The following is a 12,863-nucleotide window of genomic DNA, read 5'->3' as shown; positions in this document are numbered from 1 at the left end:
GTCCCTGTGCTCATGTAACATGCATACCAACAGGGAAAGACAGACAGCAAAGAGTAAAACATAGGACATGTGAGATGTGACAAGAGTTACTGGGGTCGCTATTTTGTGTAAAATAGTATTTGAGCAGAACTCCAGAGGCAGGAGGGAGCAAGTACATCCAAAGGCAATGTTTTTCAAAAAGGGGGGAGCGGGAAGTGCAAAGGCCCTGTGGCTGGAAATTGCTCAACAGATCTAAGTAGCAACCTGGAGGCCAGTGTGTCTGGAGCAGACTGAGACTGGGGAGAGGGCAGGAGAGAAGTCAAAGGGTGAACAGGCTGTAGGTAGGGGCTTTGGAACCAGGAAAAGGACTTGAGCTTTTACTCTGAAATGATTGGGAAGCTATTAGAGAGTTTGGGCCTGGAAGTGCCAAGAGCCTTGGTCCTAGGGTCAGACACATCTGAGTTCAAATCTCGCTCTGCTACTTTTACTAGCGCTGTCTGATTCCTCATCTAAAAAAATGAGGCTTATTATTCTTACCCTGAAATGTTGCAATGAGGAAGAGGAGGAGAAAAGTGGCGGTGGTGGTATTAATAGTAGAAGAGGTAGATAACAGTAAGAGAATTTGTGTCTGTTTATCAGTGTGTTAAGAGGCAGGGTGTGAATGAGAGATGAATGTGGCAGGGTGAGGGCAGTTATATGAGTATGAGAGGTGGCATTCTGAACAGAGCTCCAAAATCAGGCCTTGCAGACACTGGGCTGTGGTTGCTATAGGTGAGGAATAATGTAAATACCCAGATAGTGTTGGATCAACTATGTGTATTAACAGCAGCTGGGCCTTCCAGAGCCTGAGAGCTGCCCAACTCAACTCCAGTTTTGAAGCAGTGTATTAATAAATGAGGAAATGCCAAACAGTTACCAATGCTGTTATATTTTAAATATATCTGTTTAACAAATTAACTCTTAGGCAGCGTCATTGTGCCATTTCTGAGCTAATTTCCATTATTTATTTTTAAAGCATGAATTTAGAGAATATTGTGCATGCGTGATGTGTTCTGTTAATGGGATACAAGTTCAAAGTTGTATGATCAATACCTTTTTCTTTTCATTTTGTCACTTTCTTTCTGTGACTGTGTGTAAAGTCTCATTAGGAGAAGATCAAACATACAGGTTTGGGGCTTTTGATGAATATGAACCCCAGGCCAGAAAACGAACCAGCCAACCTTCCCACTGTCTCCCCTGCTCTGCACATTAGGCCTTAATATTCCCTGCTGAGTGCTGAGAACAGGGGTCCAGGTAACTTTGTGTTGTGTTTGGTTCAGGTGTGCCTTCCTCACGCTGGCTACTAGCTACAGCTTCTGCACACCTGCTTACACCTCCCTGTTCTCCTTTGCACTGTCAGCTCTTGAAGGATGGGGCTGTCTTAGCATCACTTCGTCCAGAGCCAGCCCATAGTCTGTGCTCAGTGACAGAAAACTGAGCCGGGCTACGTTGGGAAGGTGAGCCCTTCCAGAACATTCAGCTGGAAAAGGTTGGACAAAGGAGGCTCACCAGCGGTTGTAGCCGTTTGAGGAACCAAGAAATCTTGATCCCAGATTTGAGCCATGGCCTCCAGGGGAGCCTAGAGTTGTGGGAAAGTAACCCCACCCTGTGTGCATTGGTTGTGTGGCTCTGAAGGAAGCTGCCTTTTCATTCATTAGTTAGTTTCTTGTTTGGTAAAACAGGGATTCTAACAACACACACCTCCCAGGGTGGTGGTAAGGCAGAGACATTGCAGATCCAAGTGCTCCTTCCTTCTTTCCTTCCTCCTGTCTTCCCAGGAAGCCCCACCCAAAGATTAGTTCATCTCTAATTCTGAATTCGGTGGCTGCAAGTGGAGAGCAGCTGTCAGTGCCTGAAGATTTGGAATATGCCCCTTTTTTTCCCCTCTAAGTGGTCAGCGGGAGTGAGTATTTCTCTTTCCTTCTCCCTCCTTCTTTTTCCTTTTCTTTTTTTTTTTTAAGGTATTTCTTTTAACCAGACCATACTTTATGGAAATGTGGATTTATACAGAAATTCAACATAGGGAGACTATTACTGATATTTCAAGGAGATTCACAGAAGTGTTTTGACTTGAAAGGTGCATTAGTGTAGGGCTTTTCAAACAGTGATTAATGGGCCACCTCCATCACAACTACCTTGATGATTCTCGCACATATTGGCCTCCCCCGGGCTTGGGGACCCATTATCTATTGGAGGCGGGGGCCCAGGAATCTGCATTTCATTACAAGCAAACAGGATTTGTTTTGTACCTCTATAAAGTCTAATAACCGCTATCTTAGTGATGGAAATCCAATTTGTATAACTGTTATTGAGCACCTAGTATGTGTTCTTCATCATATTCATCACATAGATAGTAACTTAAGTCCTCACAGCTATGACCATAGGAAGGTATAGTTTACATAAAGTCACCCACTGAAAGGGCATAAGCCAGTGGCTTTTAGTATAGTTCCAGAGTTGTGCAATCATCACCATAATCTTAAAACATTTTCATCATCCCCCAAAGAAACCTTATTCCCATTAGCAGTCATTGCCCACGGGTGGATATTATTACACCCATTTTTAGAGGCGGGAAAATGGAGGCTTTGGACATTTAAGCAACATGCCTCCAACCCCGACAGTAAGTAGTGGAGCTGAGGACCATGGTCTGACTTCCTTGCTTCTGGAACCCACGCTCTTTCGACTATACCATGCCCCTTTCCAGGAACTCAAGACATATATTTGCTTGGTGGGGAGAATAATTTGAGGTTCTGGCTTTTTCCTTGTTCAGTAGTTTTAGATAATATATTTTCCCTTCCCATTCTGGCTTTGTAGGGTAAATAAATAGGTTTTAGGGATAAACAACAAGGTCCTCCTGTCTAGCACAGGGCACTATATTCAATATCCTGTGATAAGCATAATGGAAAAGAATATGAAAAAGAATGTATATATACGTATAACTGAATCACTTCGCTATACAGCAGAAATTAACACAACACTGTAAATCAGCTATGTATACATTGTAAATCAATAAAATAAATTTAAAAAATAGGTTTTAGTTTTTAGTTCATTATGCAGCGCGGTTACATAAGAAATCAGCATGACTGAAAGCCAGGAGAAACCAGCATTTGGTCCTGTCCCTGATTGTGACCTATCATATACGGTGTTTGAGGCTTACTTTCCTCTTCTGTCAAATGAGGAAGTAATACCAAATCTTTTATTGATTCATTAAGCATTTATTGGACGTTTAATGGTGATTACACTGGATGCTGGATATTCAGAGAAAATGTTGACAATTTTAATACCAGCTATGCTTAACTGGGCAAAAACGATATGTCAGTCACTGTCCTAGCTTGTCATTCCATTTAGTTCTAACTGCAAGCCTAGTAGGTAGTGACGATCACCCTGTTCTGTCTCTACGGCGTTGGAGGTATGTTGCTTAAATGAGGAAACTTAGGCTCAGAAGATTTAAATAATTTGTACTGGTCACACAGCTGAGATGACTGAGGTCTGGATGATTCCAAAGCCTGGACCTCAGTCCTCACACTCCTCTCCAGGTGAGCAGGAGTTGTTATTGCCTTCTGTGAGGTCACTGCTCATGTTTCTAAACAAATACTTGCAACACAATGTGGAAGTAAATAATTCAGTGAAGGCGCTAAAGGAGGTTTAATCTTCTGGCCTCTTTTTGAGTAGGTTTGGGGAGGTGTCTAGATGAGCCTCTGGGTTCTGTTAGAGGCATAGCTAATTATTGCATTTCTCCCTCTCCTGTAGTCCCTATTTGCTTAATACCTGCAGGTTGGATTTTTAGGACTACTTCCGTCCCCTGGTACCTGCAGGAACCCTGTTTGTTGAGCAGTACTAGGCCGGGAGGGACCAGCATCTCTGTGATGTATTTCCCAACTTGAATTTACGCCTCTGGCCTCCTTGGCAAATGTTTACAAAGCCGCAGACTCTAGTAAACTAGAGATTTGGCCTGTGCTCAGACAGGTGTTCCCTACCAAGTATCATCAGTAATCAAAGGGAAAGTCACTTTCTCAAGGACCCAGCTTGCATGTGGGTTTCTAAAGAAACTTGAAGAAGGCAGTTCGTTGAGCCTGGGAGCCAAGCTTGTCAAGGCACTGGGAGCTAATGTGAAAGCCATTTCCTGAAAATAGAGTTTTTAATAAGTCTTGTCACTATGGAAGGCTTCGGAAGTGCTGATTTGGAAGAGCTCCTGACATTGGGATGAGGACACAGGAAATCTCAAATGACTTTTTATTCCTGGGAATAGTTGTTCATTTTGAAGGATTTTTGAAAGTTACTATTTACTGAGCTCTTACTGTATGTAAGGAATAAGTGCTCTACAAGCACTGAACCTCACAAAAAACCTATAAGCTCGCTATTATTGTCGCCTCTTATTTTACAAATTAGGAACTAGTGCACATCTAACCTCTCCACAGCCACTCAGCTGGTAATAGAGGATTTGTTTTGTTTTGTTTTTTTTAAACTCCCTTTCATGTTCCTATTTTTTTTAGCCCTAAAAACTTGCAGAAATTTTAACCAGCATTTATTCATTAAAATTATATTGTGAATCTGAGCCCAGAGAGCCATTCATTGTTCATTGAAATGTGAGTTAATGATTATTGCTGAGAATCATGGCATGCCCTGCTGGAGCCATTACAGCAGGGTTGTTACCATGGTATTCGATATGCATGACAGGCACCCTGGCTGTGAAAGCCTGAAAGACGATACAGTGAGGAGGACCTGGGAGACATTTGTGTAATCATATTAGCATCACATTTATTCCAGAAAGGCTAACTGCTCGGTTTCACATCTTAATGTCCACGTTTAAGCTCACCACTCTCAAGATTGGTTTTCTCTATTTAAATTGTCATCTTAAACTATTCATCCCTTCAATACTTGGCCTCTCCTCCTGCAACAAGTTTTAGAGATATGTTTATAACATTTTTCTTAACAATTTAAGTCAGATTTCACCAGCAAATATAATTTTCTTGAAGCATCCATTTCATATGGCAGAAAGAACTAGCATTAGTAGCTTCTCAAAAGTCTAGCAATCTATACTTCAGTAAGATTCTAGTACAATAATAGAGTGGAAATTTTAGGATCACCAAGGTTTATATAATCTAACCCAATTTTCCACTTTATAGGGAAGGGAAACTAGACCTAGGGAGGCTTAATGCCTTCATCAGGCATATAGCTAATTTATACAGAGCTAGTTTATACAGAGTTGCAGTTTGACATTATTAGCTTTTGTGATAAATTTTGATTTATAGTTTCTGCACTTAATGAAGCATCACTTTAAATAATAGAATAAACCAGAATTGAACTTATAAAAATTCTCTCTATTTGGATACGGCATAAATGAACATTTCATTTGAAAACCATCCAAAACAGACTCCCAGTAGCATATTTTGAAATGTCAAGAACCGGTCTTCGGGACTTCCCTGGTCGTCCAGTGGTTAAGACTCCGTGCTCCCAGTGCAGGGGGCCCGGGTTCCATCCCTGGTCAGGGAACTAGAGCACACATGCCTCAACAAAGGTCCCACGTGCCACCACTAAGATCCGGCGCAGCCAAATGAATAAAATAAATATTAAAAAAAATAGAAAACTGGTCTTCAACTCAGAATGCAACACTGCAAGTGTGCTTTAAACCTGAACAGTTGTTTTTCATTAAGCTATTTTTATATAAATTATTTTTTTGAACAAGTACATCTCATTCCATAATATTGCTCTGTGCAAGTGCTATAGAGGTCGTAAAATTGAATAAAACAGCCCCTCAGAGGATTTTAAAATTTTACAAAGGAGATATGACAAATGGGAAACTTTCATTTAAGGTCAAGTGTCATTTGAAGGATCAAAGACGATCCAATTCATTTGGCTCCTAAAGTTGTCACAGATCCTTGGGACAGTTACTGGCTTCTAAATGGACTAGGTTTTTTTCTTTGTGAGAAGGCTTAGGAACAGTTGAGGGAAGTGGGTGCATGGCTCTGAGCATGTGGAATATAAACATTCTTAAAGCACCTATTTCATCATGTCACTCCCCAGCTAAAAATCCTCCTAACAGCTCTTTATTTCTTGGCAAATACACATTTATTCATTTACTCATTCAAAAAACTGTTTACTCAGTGCCTACCGTATGTGTAAAATCCAACTCCTCTTCCTGGCTTGAAAAACCTCCACATTGAGTTCTATTCCATTGAGTTCAGTTTCATTTCCAAAAGCTTCCCTTAGGCAACTGACTTTGTATCATGATTACTGACTCCGGAGTCTGTCTCTAGATTGTGAGCTTTGCTACAAAAGAAGCAATCTCCTTATCTTTGAACACCCCATTTCCAAGTATACAGGCCAGTGCTTAGTAAGTCCTTTTTAAGGGTTTTCTCGAGGCCAAAGGATCTAGAATGTAGGGCCATGTGGACAGGGATTTTGTTACGCCCTTTTTTGTATCTTTAGTGTCTAGAACGGTGCCTGGCCCCAAGTATTGAATACTTATTACTTTGTGTTTAGTCCTATGTGACAAACCCTCTCTGTGAATGCTCTGAAATGCTCTCACTTAAGCTCTTTTTCTTTGTTTTTCCTATTTAAATCTGACCTCAAATTCAAGCCCAAGCCCATCTCTTCAGAGTCCTGCTCCCCAGCCTCCCATGAACTCTGGCAGCACATTGGATCTGTGCCAAACATCCTGAGTTCATCCGGAGCCTGCATTGCACTGTTCACTGTTCATCCTTACTTCTTAATCTTTCATTTCTTCTCCCAACTAGAGAATGAGCTCCTTAAGAATGTGGAGCCATATTTTACATGGTTTCTGACTCTATCAGAAAGGACGTGATTAACTTGAGTTATTAATTAAACATTGTCATTTAGGTCTGGAAGGTTAAGCATTTCAGGGTTTCCAGTTCCCTTTGTCCTTAATGGATGGATTCCCGAGGACCTGAGCATTTGTGTGGATTTGCGCACACACAGAGCACTGAATATTTGAAGGCTTATATACTTGAAGTGCCTTCCTCCAAGAATAAATGCATGGCCATTTAACTACCCCGCCTTTTTTTTTTTTTCCCTTCAAGGTGAAATTTAAAAAGCCTTAATGGAGATCTGGGGTATAGGGAGTGAGGAAATTAAGAGTTAGGAGAGTGGAAGTCGGGGAGTGGAAATCTGGCCCCATCTGCAAAGCGTTTGGGCAAGTCAGCTTCAAGTCAGCTTTCCATTTCTGAGAGGTTTCCATGTGCATTGTCATGAATATTATAGTCAAGTTACATTGGCTAAAAGGCTGAGTCTTTCCAACATGTGGAACTGATTTACTTGCCTTTTCCCCCTCTTACCTCCTTTGAAAGCCCAAACACAACAACAACAGCAAAAATTCAGTAACCCTTCAGAAGCTTTATTGCATTTAGGGAAGTGTTTCCATCTTTCCATGCCTGTCTTTGTTCTCTCCGTTCCTATTTGCTCCCTGGCTCTCCTGGTTTAAATGCTACAACAGGAAATCAAGTGGTCAAGACTAGAAACTTTGCTTGCTGAGATTATTGCTTTAGATTTTCCCTGCTAAATCAGACTGCAGGCTGTTCCTTTTTCCCTGTAATTTCTTTTGAGGGATAGAGAGAGCCAAAACTGGCAACCCTTTGTAAAGGTGACCCTTGTCGCCGATTTGTGACTCTCCCATGAGCTTTCTTGCTTGCTATTCAGAGCTCATGTTGGTTTGAAGGGTAAGTTAAATACCATCAGACTAAGGAATTCATAATTTGAGTTCTTTTGCAAACTTGAAGTATCCGAGGGGCTGTGTGTGTATATACTTAGAGCCTGAAGAGGACAGGGAAGGAAAAACAGAGGTGAGGGGGGAAGACTCTATTAATAGATTGTTGAGAAAAGGGGAATTTTTTTTATCTTAAAGAGAAAGGATACTTTGTTCCCTTTTTTGCTAGCTGGTTGAGTAATCAACCAAACTGACCGTCTGTATAACTTAATGCCTAGATTAATGGATACACACACGCTTATTTATGCTTACTATGTACCATGCAATGTGCTGAGGAATCATGGCATGGACCAGTTGTCAAAGAATTTACAACAAAGTTAGAACCTAGAAATCTAGAAGAGTGGAAGGAAATAAAGTAAACTGTAAACTGGTTTTTACTGAGCGGTCAGACAGTAGATTTTTTCCCCCTCTTCTTCCTTTACATATTTTCAAATTTTCTACAGTGAACATATTATTTTAACTGTAGCATAGACTGTCTTTGCTGCAGAAGTTCAGAGAAGGGAAAGATTACCTTTGGGAGGTTGTTAGGGATGAGGTAGGACTTGAGTTGGTAAATATTTATACAGGTATTTTTGGCCCCCCGTACCTCCAACTATCATAGCATAGCTATCATTAAGAGGATATTGTTAAGAGATGAACAATAATGGAATAGAATAATAATAGAATGACCATCAAGACTGTTCGAATAACTATCATAATGGTATGTGAAATACGTTCATAATGTTTTTAGTGCAGTCTACATAAATTTATCTTCACATTTATGAGGTTAAGATATGTGAAGTACCTGGTGCTAGACAGATAGTAAGCACTACACAAGCAATAGTTATATCATTTGTTATATATAGAAACCGTAAAACAAAATAAGGAAGTCTGTTGGGGCAGGACATGTGTGCCCAGGGTACCATTTGCACAAGGTCATCTATTGTGTACTGATTCGTTTTGTTTTAAATTCCCAATCTAGGCCTCTTCCTCTACCATGATTTTCAGTACCTAAGCATTTCCCTTTGTCATGAAACTGGAATAGCCCTGTTTCTTGCAAGTCACTGTGGTATTCAAGATCAAATATTTATAGTGAGGATCAAGCATGAGCCCCTACATTTACTTTTTCCTCTGTAAGCTCTCAAGGTGGTGATCTAGTACAAATGGTTCTCTGTAGAGTTTATTGTAACTGAACGTATGTCTTTTTTTTTCCTAGTGTGTCAACTCTTTGGAAAATGTCATTACCCATCATAAAGGAAATTCATGCTCCATTTTGAGATTGGGGGTGGGGAGGAAAGAATATATTTTCTGGGTTCATTATTCATAGGCAAGCCCTGTTACTGTTTTGGTCACTTTCTAGATTTTACCTAAGTTTTCTCTATTAAGATGATGATTACTTAGAGGATGATACATAAACTTTGGAGTAAGGCAAACTTTGCACCCAGACTTGGTCACTTAATTACAATGGTCTACATTTGGGCAAACCAAACTTCTAAGACCTCAGTTTTCTCACCTGTAAAATGATGACATAGTAGCTAACTACTATGAAGGGTTGCTATGAGTATTAAGTGAGGTAATGTGTTGCAAAGCACCCAAATCCATTCTGTGCCCTTGTTAATATACACGGTAACACTGTTATGCATAATGTACCCCCTTTACACACATATAATTAGAACAATATTTGTGTATTAAAATGCTCATTTTAAAATATGAACAATAACAAAAATCATTGTAAACACTTTTATTAGCTGTACAGTATATTATTGATTGGATGGAGTGTAATTAATCGGTCCCCTATTGGGCAGTTAGGTTATTATTATTTTTTTTAGTGGTAACCTTTTCAATACTCTTGGTAAACTGTTTTCTTGAACTACCTGTATCCAGATGAACAAATTTAGAGATTTTTTTTTAAATGGTGGAGATTTATGGCACCAGGTTTGTGACCTCAGAATGCAGACGATGAAGCCTCCTTAGAGGATGTCATTTTTCTGGACCTTCCATATGTTCAACAGTGTGAGGTTAAATAGTCTGGTAAAAATCGGACAATGTCTACTCTGGGCAGAGTGATCCCTTATAACCTAGTAAAAGCTTATTCATGGGATATGCTTAGGGGAGAATAGAGTTATGCATATGTTTTCTTCTGAAACACTTAAATTAAGCTGCCATTAATTCCCTGTCCAGTGATTGTTGCAGTTTGTTTTAATGACAGCATGGTTAATGTTGGTCAACATCTTGAGATAACAGTGGTAATCTATATTTTCCTTCCCTTTGGCCATAATTCCTAGAACAGTAGGAAGAGATCCAGAGAGGAATGAAGCTGTTAGTGAACTGTCAGCCAAATTGGCTTGTGACAGAGACCTGTAAACGTCAAGAGAATAAGCTTTTGAATAAAAATTCAGTCCTGCATTTTCTTAGCAAAGATCAGGGAGGGAGTCCAAGAGAACCTTATTAGGCTTGTCAGAGGTATTTATTTCTCCTCTGTGGTTTTGTGCTATACCGTTCATTTAAACATCTAGTTAAAATTTGGCAGAGCTGTTGGAGTGAAGGTGGAGCCAACTGTCAGGATTGACCATCTTATTAAACGCTCATGTAATTGTTCCTGTTCCAGTTAAGTGGAATTCTCTTGCCATCTGTTAAGCAGGCTCAATTAATAGAGAGATTTGGGAGGGAAAGATGGTGGGTAGGGAGGGTGGGTCAATGGAGTGAGGACTTGGGGACAGGGAAGGACTAAGTTGCAGCCCTTAAGAGGTGAGGGAAAGTAGCTCCCCCTCCACCTACACACACACGCACACACACACACACACACACACACACACACACAGAGAGAGAGAGAGAGAGAGAGAGAGCAGGATGTCTTTTTTTCTTTTCATTCGGGAGAGGTAGGGGAACTGTATTCAAGTGTAATGTGGCTCTTTAATTTCCTCTTTGGGGGAGGAGGGGGAAGGCAGCGCTTAGGGAATAAAAGAACAGAATATGCAAATAGGAGATTTGATTAAATTGTGTTATATAAGTTTAGAGCGTCCAGGTTGGATGAGACTCAGATAAAGACAACTTTTTTCTTGCTGGAAATTCAGGTTAGCACAGTACCATTGATGGGAAGCTGAAGAACTAAGTCATGGTATATACTTAGAGTTTGAGGGAGTAATTAATATGTAGCCTCAGGGAAGGCTCAGGAGACCTTATCTGTAAATTGCTAGGTGACTCTCCAGTATTGGTACAGTCTAATTTCATCTGGTTGCAGATTGGGGTGTAGATTTTTTTTAAAGTATTTATAATAGCCCAGCTAATAGATTATTGTCCTTTTTAAAACTGCATAAATGATTTTTAAAATATACAAAAACATTTGTCATGGGTATATTTTAAAGAGACTGCCTAGAATGTGTGTTTAAAGTAGATTTATTGGGCTTCCCTGGTGGCGCAGTGGTTGAGTGGCCGATGCAGGGGACACGGGTTCGTGCCCCGGTCCAGGAAGATCCCACATGCCGCAAAAAAAATAAATAAAAAAAACAAAGTAGATTTATTGAAGTATAACATACATACAGCACAGTGCACACTCATAAATGTACAGCTGGATGAGTTCTCACAAAAGTGAACACATCCCTGTAACCAGCACCTAGATCAAGAGACAGAACATTTCAGCATCCCGAAAGTAGGCTTCATGCCCTATTCAGTTGACTGTCCCACAAAATGTAACCACTATCTTGGCTTCTAATAGGCTAGGTTAGTTTTGCCTGTTTTTGAACTTGATATAAATGGAATTAACATTCTTTGTGCCCTGGTGTCTGGCTTCTTTCACTCAGTAATATGTTTATAAGAGTCATCACGTTGATGCATGTTGCAATTGTGTGTTCATTTTCATCTCGCCCAAATATTCGACTGTGTGAATTCACACAGTTTGTCTATTCTGTTGCTGATAGGCATTTGGATAATTTGCAGGTTGGGGCTATTATGAGTAGTGCTGCTATGAACATTCTTAATATTTCTTTTGATAAACACGAACACATTTCTGCTAGGTATATACCAGGATGAGAACTGCTGGGTCATAGGATATGCATATAATTAACTTCAGAAGATACCGCCAGTTTTCCAAGGTATGTGTTTTAATGAGGGAAAGGTCAGTTTTGTCTTTAGATCTTAGTTGCCTTGAGCTTAAGAATAAGGCATGTCGTTGTTCTTGTGTTCTTTTGATTATGGAAATTAATATGACTGACAAAGAGGAGTCAGTGAACTATTTCTCCTTAAAATAACTTGTAAAGACCCCTCACCTATTTTAGTGATGTTTTCACTATACAACAAAGTGTATTTTTACTTCTAGTATTTGACAAGAATGAGAAGAGTAATGGGCAAGAACAAGCAATATGTTTGCCTTTACTTCCAGGGACTTGTACACCGAGGAGATTGACTTCAAACTCCCTCCAGATTGTGCTCAAATTAAGAGTTCAAATGTCTGGAATTCCTTTGGTCCTCGAGGGAATTTGAGTAAGGGAAAGTGACAACTTGGAAATAGAATGTGGCATGCCCACCCTACCCACCTACATCCTAACCCTGTTACTGTGAGTGAAGCATCAGAGAAGACGAACAATCTGACCTTTTGGGATTGCTCTTCATGTCATGTTTTAAGAAAACTTTTTTCCATTTCCACTTTTCAAGTCCTCTGACAACCAAGAAACTCTTGCAGTCACGAAAATGTCAGCTAGGTGTATCATTTGGAATTCCTGGCTATCAAATTAAAAATAAAATGCCCAGAAAACTCTGTATTCTATTCCTTTCACAGTTTTACATAGCAATAGAAAGTAATAAAAGATAAAATCTTTGTCTGGGACTCTTATTAGTTATGCCTGACATTGGTCATATGTATATAAAGTTATACCAGCACATTGTATCTTGCTTAAAATAAAATTGATAGAAAAAGACCCCAATCTTCACTCTTTTTCTGCATGCTGATAATAGGATTTCTAGATTATCCTGAACGCAAAGGTGATGTGAATAAATTTAACAGTTTTGCTAGAAGCAATGCCTGTTTTTAACTCACGACCTAAATTTAGACCTCAACACTTGAATATTTTACCTGTGATGCGTTTTCTAACTTCTGAGCTGTAGTTTTTAATCTGTAAAATAGGTTTCAGATTGCTGTCTCCCACATCGG

General features: G+C 39.8%; 1 protein-coding gene across 5 annotated transcripts in view; it reads left to right on the top strand.

The window, feature by feature from the left end:
- Positions 1–12,863, top strand: part of CACHD1 (cache domain containing 1) — a 234,240-nt gene that overhangs the window by 68,351 nt on the left and 153,026 nt on the right. The window contains exon 1 of one of the 5 annotated variants that reach the window (XM_089921438.1): positions 10,436–11,808. The exons of the other annotated variants lie outside the window; for them this stretch is intronic. Coding sequence (XP_089777564.1) covers positions 11,767–11,808 — 42 coding nt within the window. The 5' untranslated portion in view covers positions 10,436–11,766. Of the gene's footprint in view, positions 1–10,435; positions 11,809–12,863 lie in introns of those variants that run through there. 5 annotated transcript variants of the gene reach the window in all.

This window comes from Delphinapterus leucas, chromosome 1 (genome assembly GCF_059928025.1).
Source record: "Delphinapterus leucas isolate spDelLeu-1000000601 "Yukka" chromosome 1, BTC_Dleu_Yukka2, whole genome shotgun sequence".
Classification (NCBI taxonomy): Eukaryota; Metazoa; Chordata; class Mammalia; order Artiodactyla; family Monodontidae; genus Delphinapterus; species Delphinapterus leucas.
The sequence above is the reverse complement of the archived record's forward strand: the minus strand, read 5'-3'. Positions and strand labels throughout refer to the sequence as shown.